The sequence below is a fragment of the Salvelinus fontinalis genome, chromosome 14, assembly GCF_029448725.1.
Source record: "Salvelinus fontinalis isolate EN_2023a chromosome 14, ASM2944872v1, whole genome shotgun sequence".
Classification (NCBI taxonomy): Eukaryota; Metazoa; Chordata; class Actinopteri; order Salmoniformes; family Salmonidae; genus Salvelinus; species Salvelinus fontinalis.
The window spans coordinates 21,549,552-21,561,667 of record NC_074678.1 but is presented as its reverse complement, the minus strand read 5'-3'; the positions used below and the strand labels follow the sequence as shown (position 1 = coordinate 21,561,667).

At 43.1% G+C, this 12,116-nt stretch overlaps 1 protein-coding gene across 4 annotated transcripts in view; it reads right to left on the bottom strand.

The window, feature by feature from the left end:
• LOC129869607 (UDP-N-acetylhexosamine pyrophosphorylase-like) overlaps positions 1–12,116 on the bottom strand; it is a 33,370-nt gene that overhangs the window by 7,097 nt on the left and 14,157 nt on the right. For all 4 annotated transcript variants that reach the window (XM_055944154.1, XM_055944153.1, XM_055944157.1 and 1 more), the window contains 3 exons: positions 10,196–10,371; positions 9,942–10,114; positions 4,488–4,681 (listed from right to left, as the gene is read on the bottom strand). In XM_055944154.1, the coding sequence (XP_055800129.1) occupies positions 4,488–4,681; positions 9,942–10,114; positions 10,196–10,371 (543 nt within the window). The remainder of the gene's footprint in view (positions 1–4,487; positions 4,682–9,941; positions 10,115–10,195; positions 10,372–12,116) is intronic.

The window sequence follows — 12,116 nt, the reverse complement described above, 5'->3', positions numbered from 1 at the left end:
GTCAAGATGCTCTCAATGGTACAGCTGTAGAACTTTGAGGATTTGAGACCAAACAACCTGGTGAGGGGGAAGAGATGTGGTAGCATCTTCTTCCCGACTTTATGTGTGTGTGTACACCATTAGGTTCTTTGCGATTTGGACACAGATATTGAAGCTCTCAACCTGCTCCACTGCAGCCTCGTTGATGTGAATGGGGGCGTACTCACAACTCCCCCCACCCCCTTTCCTGTAGTCCACGATCAGCTCCTTGGTCTTACTGATGTTGAGGGAGAGGTTGTTGTTCCGGCCCCACACTGCCAGGTCATCATCGCCGGTGATCAGGCCTACCAGAGTCGTGTTGTCTGCAAACTTGATGGTGTTGGAGTTGTGTGCGGCCATGCAGTCGTGGGTGAAAAGGGAGGAGGGGACTAAGCACACACCCTGTGGGGCCCCCAATCCCAGGGTCCTAAGCTTGGTGACTAGCTTGGAGGGACAATGGTGTTGAACACTGAGCTGTAGTCAATGAACAGCATTCTCACATAGGTATTCCCCTTATCTAGGTGGTTGAGGGCAGTGTGGAGTCCAATTGAGATTGCGCCGCTTATGGCTCTGCTGGGGTGGCACGCAAATTGGAGTGGGTCTAGGTGTCTGGGATGATGGAGTTGATGTGTGCCATTAACCAGCCTCTCAAAGCAGTTCATGATTACAGATGTGAGTGCTACAGGGTGGTAGTCATTGTGGCATGAAGCCTTAGAGTTCTTGGGAACAGGAATGATGGTGGTCATCTTAAAACATGTGGGGATTACAGACTGAGGTAAAAAATTACTGTGAATATGCCGGCCAGCTGTTCTGCTCATGCTCTGAGAACGCACCCTAGAATACCATCGGGCCTTGCAGGTGTTGACCTGAATAAAGACTTTACTCACGTCGGCCTCAGAGAGCGAGATCACCCAATTTTCTGAGTCAGTGGCGGCCCTGACACGCGGCATGATGTTATTATCAAAGCGTGTATTAAATGCATTGTTCTCGTTCGGTAGAGCGGCATCACACTGGGTCTTCCTTTGTAATCCGTAATGGACTGTAGCCCCTGACACATGGCGGAGCCTGTGTAATATGACTTCACCTTATTCCTATATTTCCCTTTTGCTCGTTTGATGAGTCTGAGAAGGTCATAGCGGGAGCTCTTATACTTGTTCCTGTCCTCAGTCATAGTCTCAGGGATGTCTGCGATAGCCGTGTATGCGGTAGCTCCATCCTTTAGTTTAGCGCCAACCTCCATGTTAATCCAGGGCTTTTGATTGGGGAAGCAGAAAACCTTCACTGTGGGGACAACGTTGCTGATGCATTTCCTAATGAAGCCGATGACGGAGGTGGTTGGCTCTTGAACGGGTGAACAATGGGTCAACACTTCCACCACGCTCGGGTCAGCACTCCAGTTGTTGTTGATGAAGAGGCCAACCCCCACTTCCTCAATTTTCATGACTCAACTGTCCTGTCCGAACGGTGAATGGAGAATCCATCTTGTCCGAGAACCATGTTTCAGAAAAGCAGAGAAAATTGCAGTTGAGAGTCCCGTTGGTAGCAAATCCACAATCGGAGATCATCCATCTTATTATCAATTGGCCAGTAGAATGGAGGGAAGAGGTGGCTGGTTCTCCCTTGACCTTAATCTCGCCAGGAACCCCCCCCCCCCACTCCTGCCTCTAAAGTCAGCTGATCCTTGTCGGAATTACAGAAAGAGCCCAGGCCAGATGAATAGAAGTCAGAATTGAGGTAAGTAACTGCCGATCTGATGTTCAAAAGTTATTGTCGGTTGTAAGAAATTATAGCAGATACATTCCCTGCAAATAAAGTAAAAATAAACAAAATAATCACAAAATAGCAAAGTTGGATCGACCTTGCAAAACCACAGCCATCCAGTACAGGGGAGGAGAGAGAGAGAAAGCGGGTTGCATGATCATTCCACAAGATGGGGATGCAGAGCGAGAGAGAGTGAGAACAACAAAGACCCCACAGAGAGTACACAGTGGCTGACCACTGTGACTGACCCAAAATTAAGAAAATCCTTGACTGTACAGACTCGGTGAGCATAGCCTTGCTAATGAGAGAGGCAGACCTGGCTCTCAAGAGAAGACAGGAGGTGCCCACTGTCCACAAAATGAGGTGGAAACTGATCTGCACTTGCTAATCTCCTGCCAAATGTATGACCATATTAGAGACCCATATATTTTACAGACCCACAAAGAATTTGAAAACAAATCCAATATTGATAAACTCCCATATCCAGGGCATACAATTAACACCTGCCAAATGCGGGTAGATTTAGGTATTGGCAGGTAAGAATGTCTATATCCCCAGCCACGTTGGCGGTTGGTCAAGTTGCAGGGCTCTACAGTACGAGCATAACATTGAACAAAAATAGTAAAAAGTCAAGTATGAGCACATGTGTGAGTTAGGGTTAGAAAAATGCTGCAGTAGCTGTTTTCAAAGTATTTCTGCTGTTTTGTTTCATAGCTGCTAAATTGCAAAAAGAAATAGAAATCCTAGACTGAACAAAAACATAAATGCAAAAGTGTTAGTCCCATGTTTCATGAGCTGATATAAAACATCCCAGAAATGTTCCATACGCACAAAAAAACATCTCTCTCAACTTGTGCACAAATGTGTTTACTTCCTGTTAGTGAGCATTTCTCCTTTGTCAAGATAATCCATCCATCTGACAGGTGGCATATCAAGAAGCTGATTAAAAAGCATGATCATTCCACAGGTGCAGCTTGTGCTGGGGACAGTAAAATCGTCGATTGTTTGGTCGATAGGCTGTTGGTCAACCGAGATTTCTTAAGTTGAGCAGTAGCAAAAAAATTAAATACAAATATCGTGGTGTACAAGACACCTGTCTGATTCGCATCTGTTTGAGTGGACTAATCCATTGTGGAGGCCCTGGGGATGGTACAGTTCATCACTCTAAGACATGTGCTACTGCAATTGTATATGGTTATATTACATAAGAACAATGGTAAAACAAACGCGCTTTCTCCCGTGTTGGATAGTGATAGCTGTCCGCGGTTCTGAAACACATCAGTGCATTGTTGAATTGGCGCCTTTTCCTAGACAATGTTGCTATGTGCATAATAGCAAAGTTAACCAGTACATTGGTGTTGAGAACAATGCAGAGGAGGCAGAAGCAGAATGTGGAGAAGAGAAAACTGCCATTGCCTTTTCTACGAAAAGTGAGGAGAGGAAATCACAACTTAATTAGGTCTATAATCAATAGCCTAACTGTTAAATGTGTGTGGCTTTATAAATCAATATCTACAGAAATAAGACAGATCCTGCTTCTGTTGCCTGTTTGAGTGTTTGTTTAATAGCCTACTTATTCCATGAGCATCAAGCCTCACAACAACATGTCAAGTAAACATTTTCACAAATTCGGCTGTTTTTAATCTTTTCTTTGCTGTAATGAAGGCTTTACACTTTTTGTCCCTCAGAACAGCCTCCCTGGTATTATTTATGTAGTGTTGTTTACACTGCTCCAAATTGTCAGAAAAAAATATTATTATAACAATGCTCCTTTTTCTTGATCTCCTTATTGTTATTACTATTATTACGGCACAATCAAATCAATTGCTGTCGGACTCCCTCTAATCATTTGTGTGTCTTAATTATTTAATCAAACAGTGTGCTTAAAGCATCAGGCAAGCTCAGTGAATATGGTTGATTTGATTAAAACACATCAAATGTGTCAATATATGTAAAAAAATATGTTTTAAAATTTCGACCAATTAATTGGTCAAAAGAACAGACGACTCCTGGTCAACTAAGATTTTTTTTTGTCAAGGACAGCCCTACTTTTGTTTAATGATTATTTCACTTGCTTTGGTAATGTAAACATATGTTTCCCATGTCAAATCAAGCCCATTTCAATTGAACTGAAAGGGTGGATGCAGAGAGAGAGCGAGGTGGATGCAGAGAGAGAGCGAGGTGGATGCAGAGAGAGAGCGAGGTGGATGCAGAGAGAGAGCGAGGTGGATGCAGAGAGAGAGCGAGGTGGATGCAGAGAGAGAGCGAGGTGGATGCAGAGAGAGAGCGAGGTGGATGCAGAGAGAGAGCGAGGTGGATGCAGAGAGAGAGCGAGATCAGGAATTTTGAAACACACACTTGGTTTTAACTGTTAAAAGTGAAGAGGGAAAAAAAAGAAGAAAAAAAAGTCCAAACTAAACTTCAGCTTTGGCTCCTTTCATTTACTTCACCTTAGATTCTGGGTATTCATTAAAGTCACTTCGATGTTTCCAGGGATATATCAGCTGACAGACACTGCTCATTAGAAACCAGCTATGTCCAAGGCCACTACTAAGCTCTCAGGTTATGAGGCTTCCACTAGGCAAATACCTCAAATACCTGCTTAATGAGGGATACACATTCACCATTTAATTACTCACTTACTGTATGGAGGTGTGTGTGGCTGTGTGTGTGTGTTTGCATAAATGTTTGTGTGTGTTGAGACTCACTGGACGATGTCCCTGAGGAAGGCTAGGGTGAAGAAGTGATTGGCAACGTTTCCTGCATTGAACATCAGCCGTCCGTCCGCGCTGCGCTTCTCAGCCGTAGCCAAGGTGATCTCGCTGTATTCTACCACCTGGTAACGTCCGTCGACCTTACAGACCACGCCCACCGCCTCCGTTGGATTGGTCTTCTCCACAACCTGGAAGTGATGCCACAGGAAGGGATTTTACCTGGGTCAAAACGTCTCAGAAATTTTGGTCATTTTGGTCTGAATCAGAAATCCAGCCCTCAGCCCATCTGGTTGGTAGTCAAAATGACAGAGCTGGGCTTGATGAGGGGGTTAGTCTTGGGGCAAGAATCCACATCAACTGTAATGTTTGTCAGTTAATGATACGAGGGTGGGTCCCTGCATTCCTCTGATCCTAGCAGAACCTCCACACCACAGCTCTTAATCTGACACACAACAGGAATGGGTTTACTACAGCTCTCAACTTGGAGTTAAATATATATATATATATACACACACACACACACACACAAAAGTATGTGGACATCAATGCTCCCTCTAAACTGTGTGGTGCACGGGGCGAGACTGCCGTGCAGAAATACCGTATCCTCCCACGGAGAAGCACGAGATTAGAAAGTTGAGTGAAGTTCAGAGTTTTCCCTGTTAGTTAACACTATCAACGTTTTTCTTTACTGTGGAAATTGTGATAGAATCAATGTAATATTAGCCACTTTCAAAGCACATACGAACACAAAACTAACTATTCAAGACTTATTAGTATGCAAAACAAACTACACAAGACTTAGTTGTCGGCAGAACACATCAGAGTAGGTTTCTATTGCATTGACACGCATGCCTCAGCCCGTACTCCACACAGACCGGTGCGGCATAACCAATAAGAGCTACAGTGGGTTTATATGCAAATAGACCATTGCCATATATGGATCTGTGCCATTTACTTTGAACTGGGCTGCGTTTACAGCATGAGCGGTCTTGAGTAGATGCGCTTGTTTTAAGATCAAAGCGAGAGCTGCATGAAACAACCATGTGTGCACATTCTGTTAAAATCCTTTGCTAGTTAGTGAGTCGTCAGCAATAGGGGAGTGATTTCTTCCTACAAGAGCACAAAACATGTACATTTCAAAAAATCTTTGAAAAGCAAGTCAGGTAAAAAAAAAAATGTTAGTCTTAAAGGGATATTTTTTTATTTTGAGACAGGCTTGAATAAGCTAAGTAGCCACTAGACAGAGGGTAGCATAATTTGTCTGATTCTCTGTAATAATAGTATGGGAATAATAATGCATTTAACTTTGTAAAGTGTTTTCTTGAATCAAACAACACAGAACATTTTCAGTCACCTCCTTGACTGAAGGACAAGGGGATACACAGGTTAATGTCAAGCCCTGCATGTTTTTTTCAAAAGTCTCATGTAATGTAGGCCTACACAAACACCACACTTTGGCCGCAATTGTAAGCTGAACTACAAATCAGCCATTTCCATGTTAAAATGTTATGGGATGCATTTTCTCCCTTGTTTTTGATGGTAGGCCACTCTGGTAGGCTTATATTATGATTAAATAGCCACAGTAGCCTACTTGGCCACAGTTAAAACTTAAAGCAGGTACAGCCTCAGTGTTCACAGTAAACGCACGCCGGAAGTTGCACAGAATTTTCACAACTTTCAAGTTTGCGCTCAGCGAACCTGAAATTTGCTCAGTACCCCCAAAAATTAGAGGAACATAAGTATACAGCCCTTCAAATTAGTGGATTAGGCTATTTCAGCCACAGCCGTTGCTGACAGGTGTATAAAATCGAGAAAACAGCCATGCAATCTCCATAGACAAACAAGGCAGTAGAATGGCCTTAATGAAGAGCTCAATGTATTTCAAAGTGTCAGTCATAGAACACCACCTTTTCAACAACTCAGTTCGACAAATTTCTGCCCTGCTAAATCTGCCCCGGTCAACTCTAAGTGCTGTTATTGTGAAGAGGAAACTTCTAGGAGCAGTTCTTGGCTCAGCCGCGAAGCGGTAGGCCACACAAGCGCACAGAATAGGACTGCCGAGTGCTGAAGCGTGTAAAAATAGTCTGTCCTCGATTGCAACACTCACTACCGAGTTCCAAACTGCCTCCGGAAGCAACGTCCGCGCAAGAACTGTTCGTTGGGAGCTTCATGAAATCGGTTTCCATGGCCGAGGAGCCGCACAAAAGCCTAAGATCACCATGTGCAATGCCAAGCATCGGATGGAGAGGTGTGAAGCTCACCGCCATTGGACTTTGGAGCGGTGGAAACGCGATCACTGGAGTGATGAATCAAGCTTCACCACCTGGCAGTCTGACGAACAAATCTGGGTTTGGCGGATACCAGGAGAACGCTACCTACCCCAATGTATAGTGCCAACTGTAAAGTTGGGTGGAGAAGGAATAATGGTCGGGGGCTGTTTTTCATGGTTCGGGCTAGGCCTCTTAGTCCCAGTGAGGGGAAATCTTAATGCAACGGCATACCATGACATTCTAGACGATTCTGTGCTTTGTGGCAACAGTTTGGGGAAGGCCCTTTCCTGTTTCAGCATGACAATGACCCCACGCACAAAGCGAGGTCAATACATTAATGGTTTGTCGACATCGGTGTGGAAGACCTTGACTGGCCTGCACAGAGCCCTGACCTCAACCCTATCAAACACATTTGGGATTAATTGGAATGCCGACTGCGAGCCAGGCCTAATCGCCCAACATCAGTACTCCACTTCACTAATGCTCGTGGCTGAATGGAAGCCAGTCCCCACAGCAAATGTTCCAACATCTAGCGGAAAGCCTTCCCAGAAGAGTGGAGGCGGTTATAGCAGCAAAGGGGGGACCAAATCCATATGAAATGCTCACAACCTTGGAATGAGATGTTTGATGAGCAGTTGTCCACATACCTTTGGCCATGTAGTGCATTCAATTTATTTTTAGGGACAATCTCATGGTCTATCAAGTGACTGAGAAGAACCCAAGCCAATAATGCAGAACTAAAGCCTAAAATGTCAACTGAACAATCTGCTGAAGGTCTTGCATTGGTGTGTGTGTGTTAACTGCTAACTGTTTGTTCCAACAGGAGCAGGCCTGTCAGTAATAACTAACTAAAGGAGATAGGAAGGAGTTTAGGGGGAATACAGAGGGTGAGGGAGGCCTGTCGACTAATGTAAGAAAGCACACTAATGAAGAGTAATAGCAGCTTCTAGTGTCAAACTGGGACCAGCCAGCTACAATATTGCTGAGTGTTTGTGCGCGTGTTCCTGTCCTGAGACAGTGATGAGAGGATGTTATACGTCACAAAGCTGCCATCAGGAGGAAATGGATGATAGAACAGCTAGGGCCCCATCTCTACTCGTAATTCCCACGAATCACCCAAGTCTGAGTCTTACTACTTCTATTCTCTTCACATTACTCATGAACTGGCCTCACAGTGTGTGTGTGCTCGCGCACGCATGGTGGGGATGCTGTACTGCTGAATTTGAGCCAGATCTCCCCAACATTAAGGTCAAATAAATAAAAAACTATAAAAAGAAAAATTGTTTAATAGTTGCACTGCCACGCTAGTTAAACAAGTCGTAAAAACTGTCGCTTTCCTGAGAAAAAAAACCCAGTTAAATTTCGTATTTAACCACTGTTCCCTGTAAAGTTTTCTTCCCTATCAAAAATAGTACGCTGTGCCCAAACTCATTGTCTAGAAAAAACAGATCATATATCAGAAGCGAGTTCAACAAGACTTCTCTTTGCGGCGAACACGTTGCCAGAGTAACAATTTCAGTTGAACATTCCAAAATGTTACGGTGAAACATCAAATACCTACTTTTTGTAAGGATTACTGTAGCAACAATATTCAAACTGGGAATGACTTAAGTATTCCTACTAAATTCATTCTACTAAATGATTGAGGGGTTGGGTTAAATGCGGCAGACACATTTCAGTTGAATGCATTCAGTTGTGCTGGCAACTGACTAGCTTTTCCCATTCACTTCACCTAAAAATAGTAGAAAGTTTACAGTACATGGCCACTATTATGTGAAGAGTGTGGGTGGGGGTGGTGAAGAGGAGTATTTTTGTCTGTAATAAAGCCCATTTGTGGGGGAAAACAAATTCTGATTGGCTGGGTTGGGCTCCCCAGTGGGTGGGCCTGGCTGTCAAGTGGGTGGGCCTATGCCCTTCAGGGCCACACATGGCTGCACACCTGCCCAGTCATTTGAAATCCCTAGACTTGGGCCTAATGAATTTATTTAAATTGACTGGTATCCTTATATGAACTGTAACTCAGTAACATTTTTTAATTGTTGCGCTTATATTTTTGTTCAGTATAGATTTTATTTTATGTGTCCTATATAATCTCAGCCATCAAACTAGAGATAAATACTTGAAGTAGCAATGAATGCATCCCTGGATGTGTTTTAAATTGAATAGTCTATCATTTAGTTCCTTACATTGTCTGGCTAAAAACTCAGCGCTCTGCTACTGAACTCCTGAATGATAGCAGACTACACCCCCACCTAGTGGTGAATTAGAAGTGCAGGTCTTTATAGAGGAAGTCGTGCCAGGGCAGTTTTCACTGTTTCAATAAGGGGATTCGGTTAAACTGGCCCAGGTTGCACTGGGCTATGGTCCATCATGTGACCATGCAAAAGACTGAGGGAGGCGCATCCCGCTCAAATGGTACAGTAATCTGAGCTGCTCTGTAATATTGTCAACAAGGTGGCATGATGCATCGTACAGAAACATTCAACATTTATTTTCCATAAAATATACGTTTGAATTTCTAACTAGTTTTCATTGGGAAGGCAGGCAAAGCGTTTTAATCACAAGCAATCACTTTTGCATGTGAAAGCACAGAATCCTACTCATCACTCCACGTGTTTAACCTAAGTCCCTTTTGTTTGAGTCTACTTCACCATCGGCCAGAGGGGCGCCCGGCTCACACCCAGGAGGCAGCCCGTTTCCAAAACAAATGCAATTAGTTTTTACTCGTTGCAAACTCCGCCTACCCGGGCCAGTTTAATAGGATCCCCTCAATCACACTCTCTTACCGAAACACAGTCAACACACCTTCACTGAACACATAGAACCAAGATTACTTCCTGGTCTGGTATTGTATAACAGGAGATGAACAACCAGGAGATCAAGGATTTGTCTAAATTAATTTTAATTTCTTCCTTCTTATTCAAAAGTGACCAACCATATTGCTTTCAGTTCAAAGCCTTTGTGAACATTGGCTTAGAGGGAGCGGGGAACAGGAGAGGAAACCAATTTAGGATAGAGAGAAAAGGACGGAAGTCAATTAAGAGTGTTGGATCACATTTGGTTAATCACCTTTGGCCCCCAGTTGAGAGAGAGACACAGAAGAGGCCAGAGAGAGACAGCTAGAGAGAGAAAGAAAGAACAAAAACTTCCAGTGAGAAAGAGACGGAGGGCTACTAACCTTAGCCCCACAGTCTCCTCCTTTCTGGACACAGAAGCCAACAAAGGCAGGGTCTGCTACTTTAACCAGGATGTTGTCCACACAGTAGACATGGATGAACTTGACCCCCCTCCGATCCATGTCCTCCACGATCCCCTGGGTACCCAGAGCTCTGTAAAGACCCCCGTTACCATCTGAAACACACACACACGAGACCCCTGTTATCATCTAAAATACACAGACATACACGCACCGACACATGTTAGGTTATGTACCTGGGGCCATGGCCAGCTTGTTTTTGCTCTCCAGGATGATCTTGCCATTGTAGTCCATGGCAGGCAGCATGCCCTGCTGGAAGAAAATCACGTTGTCTTTGCACAACCCAAAGTAGCTGTGGCGCGAAAAAAACTTTTTAGTTGACTCCATGGTCCGGCCGCTCGTCATGATGTACCTAGGGGGAAATCAGGAGGCACAATTCAGTTCATGATTCATTCATTCACTGGTCATTATGCACAGGGAGAATTGGGTGATACATTGGGTTTGATTCAAGACTAATACAACTCTCAAGACAGTGCTTCAATTGTTTTTTTTATCAAAAGTTTGACTTTTCACTGTATCAGTGACTCATAAGAAGTCCCATAAAATAACTTTGGCAGAAAATTATTCATAATCCACATTGCCAGATTAGGCTAACATTTTCATCCAGATGAATTTTAACATCTGAATGCTCTGATCTGACTAAAGCTAAAAAGACATGGTGGCAATGTGGTTAACTTTACCTAGCTAAGATTAAGGGGAGGCCTCCAGATTTTAGCTAGCTAACGTTAGCATTGCTAGCTATTTTGTACAAACGTTGCCATTTGTCTAAAAGTACATTTGACATGATGGGAAAGCTTATTCTTACTAAATGTCTCTACTTCACTAATGTCATCGTATTCCCAAGCCCCTATAGTGTAATTTAGACCGAACAGTCCTTAGCCCCCGAGCATCAACATGGCAACGACGTGACCGAGTGATGGAGGTGCAACCAATTAATTCATTTTATTTCTATTAACATTAACTGAAATGTCCGTTTATTTTCTGTTTTTAAATAACCAATTAAGCACAGACAGCGTGCTAATTAACCACAATGACCAGAATCCATTGCGCCCTACAGCTGCCTGCTCTCATTGGTTCCTGGGGCAAACCTATGGGGCAGTTCGACAGACATGGAGAGGAAGAGCGATAGAGACACACGAGGGGGATAGAGCGGTTGCTTAGGCATCTCTACCTGACAACTTGATTGAATATTTTATTTAAGTGAAGTAAATAAGATGGTTATAGCCTAATAAGTGACAGTAATGAGCAGTCACTCACCATCAATTGTTTTATTCCATGTTACAGCATTGAACACACAATGCATTTATTATTGTTTTTTTTCTTCTTCTAAAACTCAACCAAAACCGAACCCAAAAAGCACTAATCCCTCAGCACTAATGAACAACAGTTGATGTTCATCCTCCTCAGTGAGTTTCATTTAAAAGAAAGTTAGTTAAAGGTATCCTTTTTCGATAAAACTATACTAAATATAAATCACGTCACCAAATAATTTATTAAAACAAACTATTTTGCAATGAAGATCGACAGCTAGCTTCCGTCCTCCTCTGGGTAAATTGAATTCAATACAAAACCTAGGAGGCTCATTGTTCTCACCCCCATTCCATAGACTTACACAGTAATTATGACAACTTCCAGAGGATGTCCTCCAACCTATCAGAGCTCTTGCAGCATGAACTGACATGTTGTCCAGCCAATCAAAGGATCAGAGAATAAATCTAGTACTGAAAGCATAAGCTACAGCTAGCTAGCACTACAGTGCATAAAATGTGGTGAGTAGTTGACTCAGAGAGCGAAAGACAATAGTTGAACAGTTTTGAAAAAATATTTATTCTAAAATGGAGAAGCAAGAGATTTGATTTTTTTAAACTTTCAATTTCACTTATTTAGCTAGCAAATGCAGCTAGCTAGTTTAGCCTACTCAAAAAGATGGATGCCATGTTAGCAAGCTGGCTATGACTATCCAACACAACACTGGAACTTAAGATAAGGTAAGATTTTGGTTTTAATAATTTAGTGCCACCGGGGCCCACCGGTATAAACTGCTTAATGACCAAAAACTTACCTTGACACTAACGTTATTGCATGATTTTAGCGGGT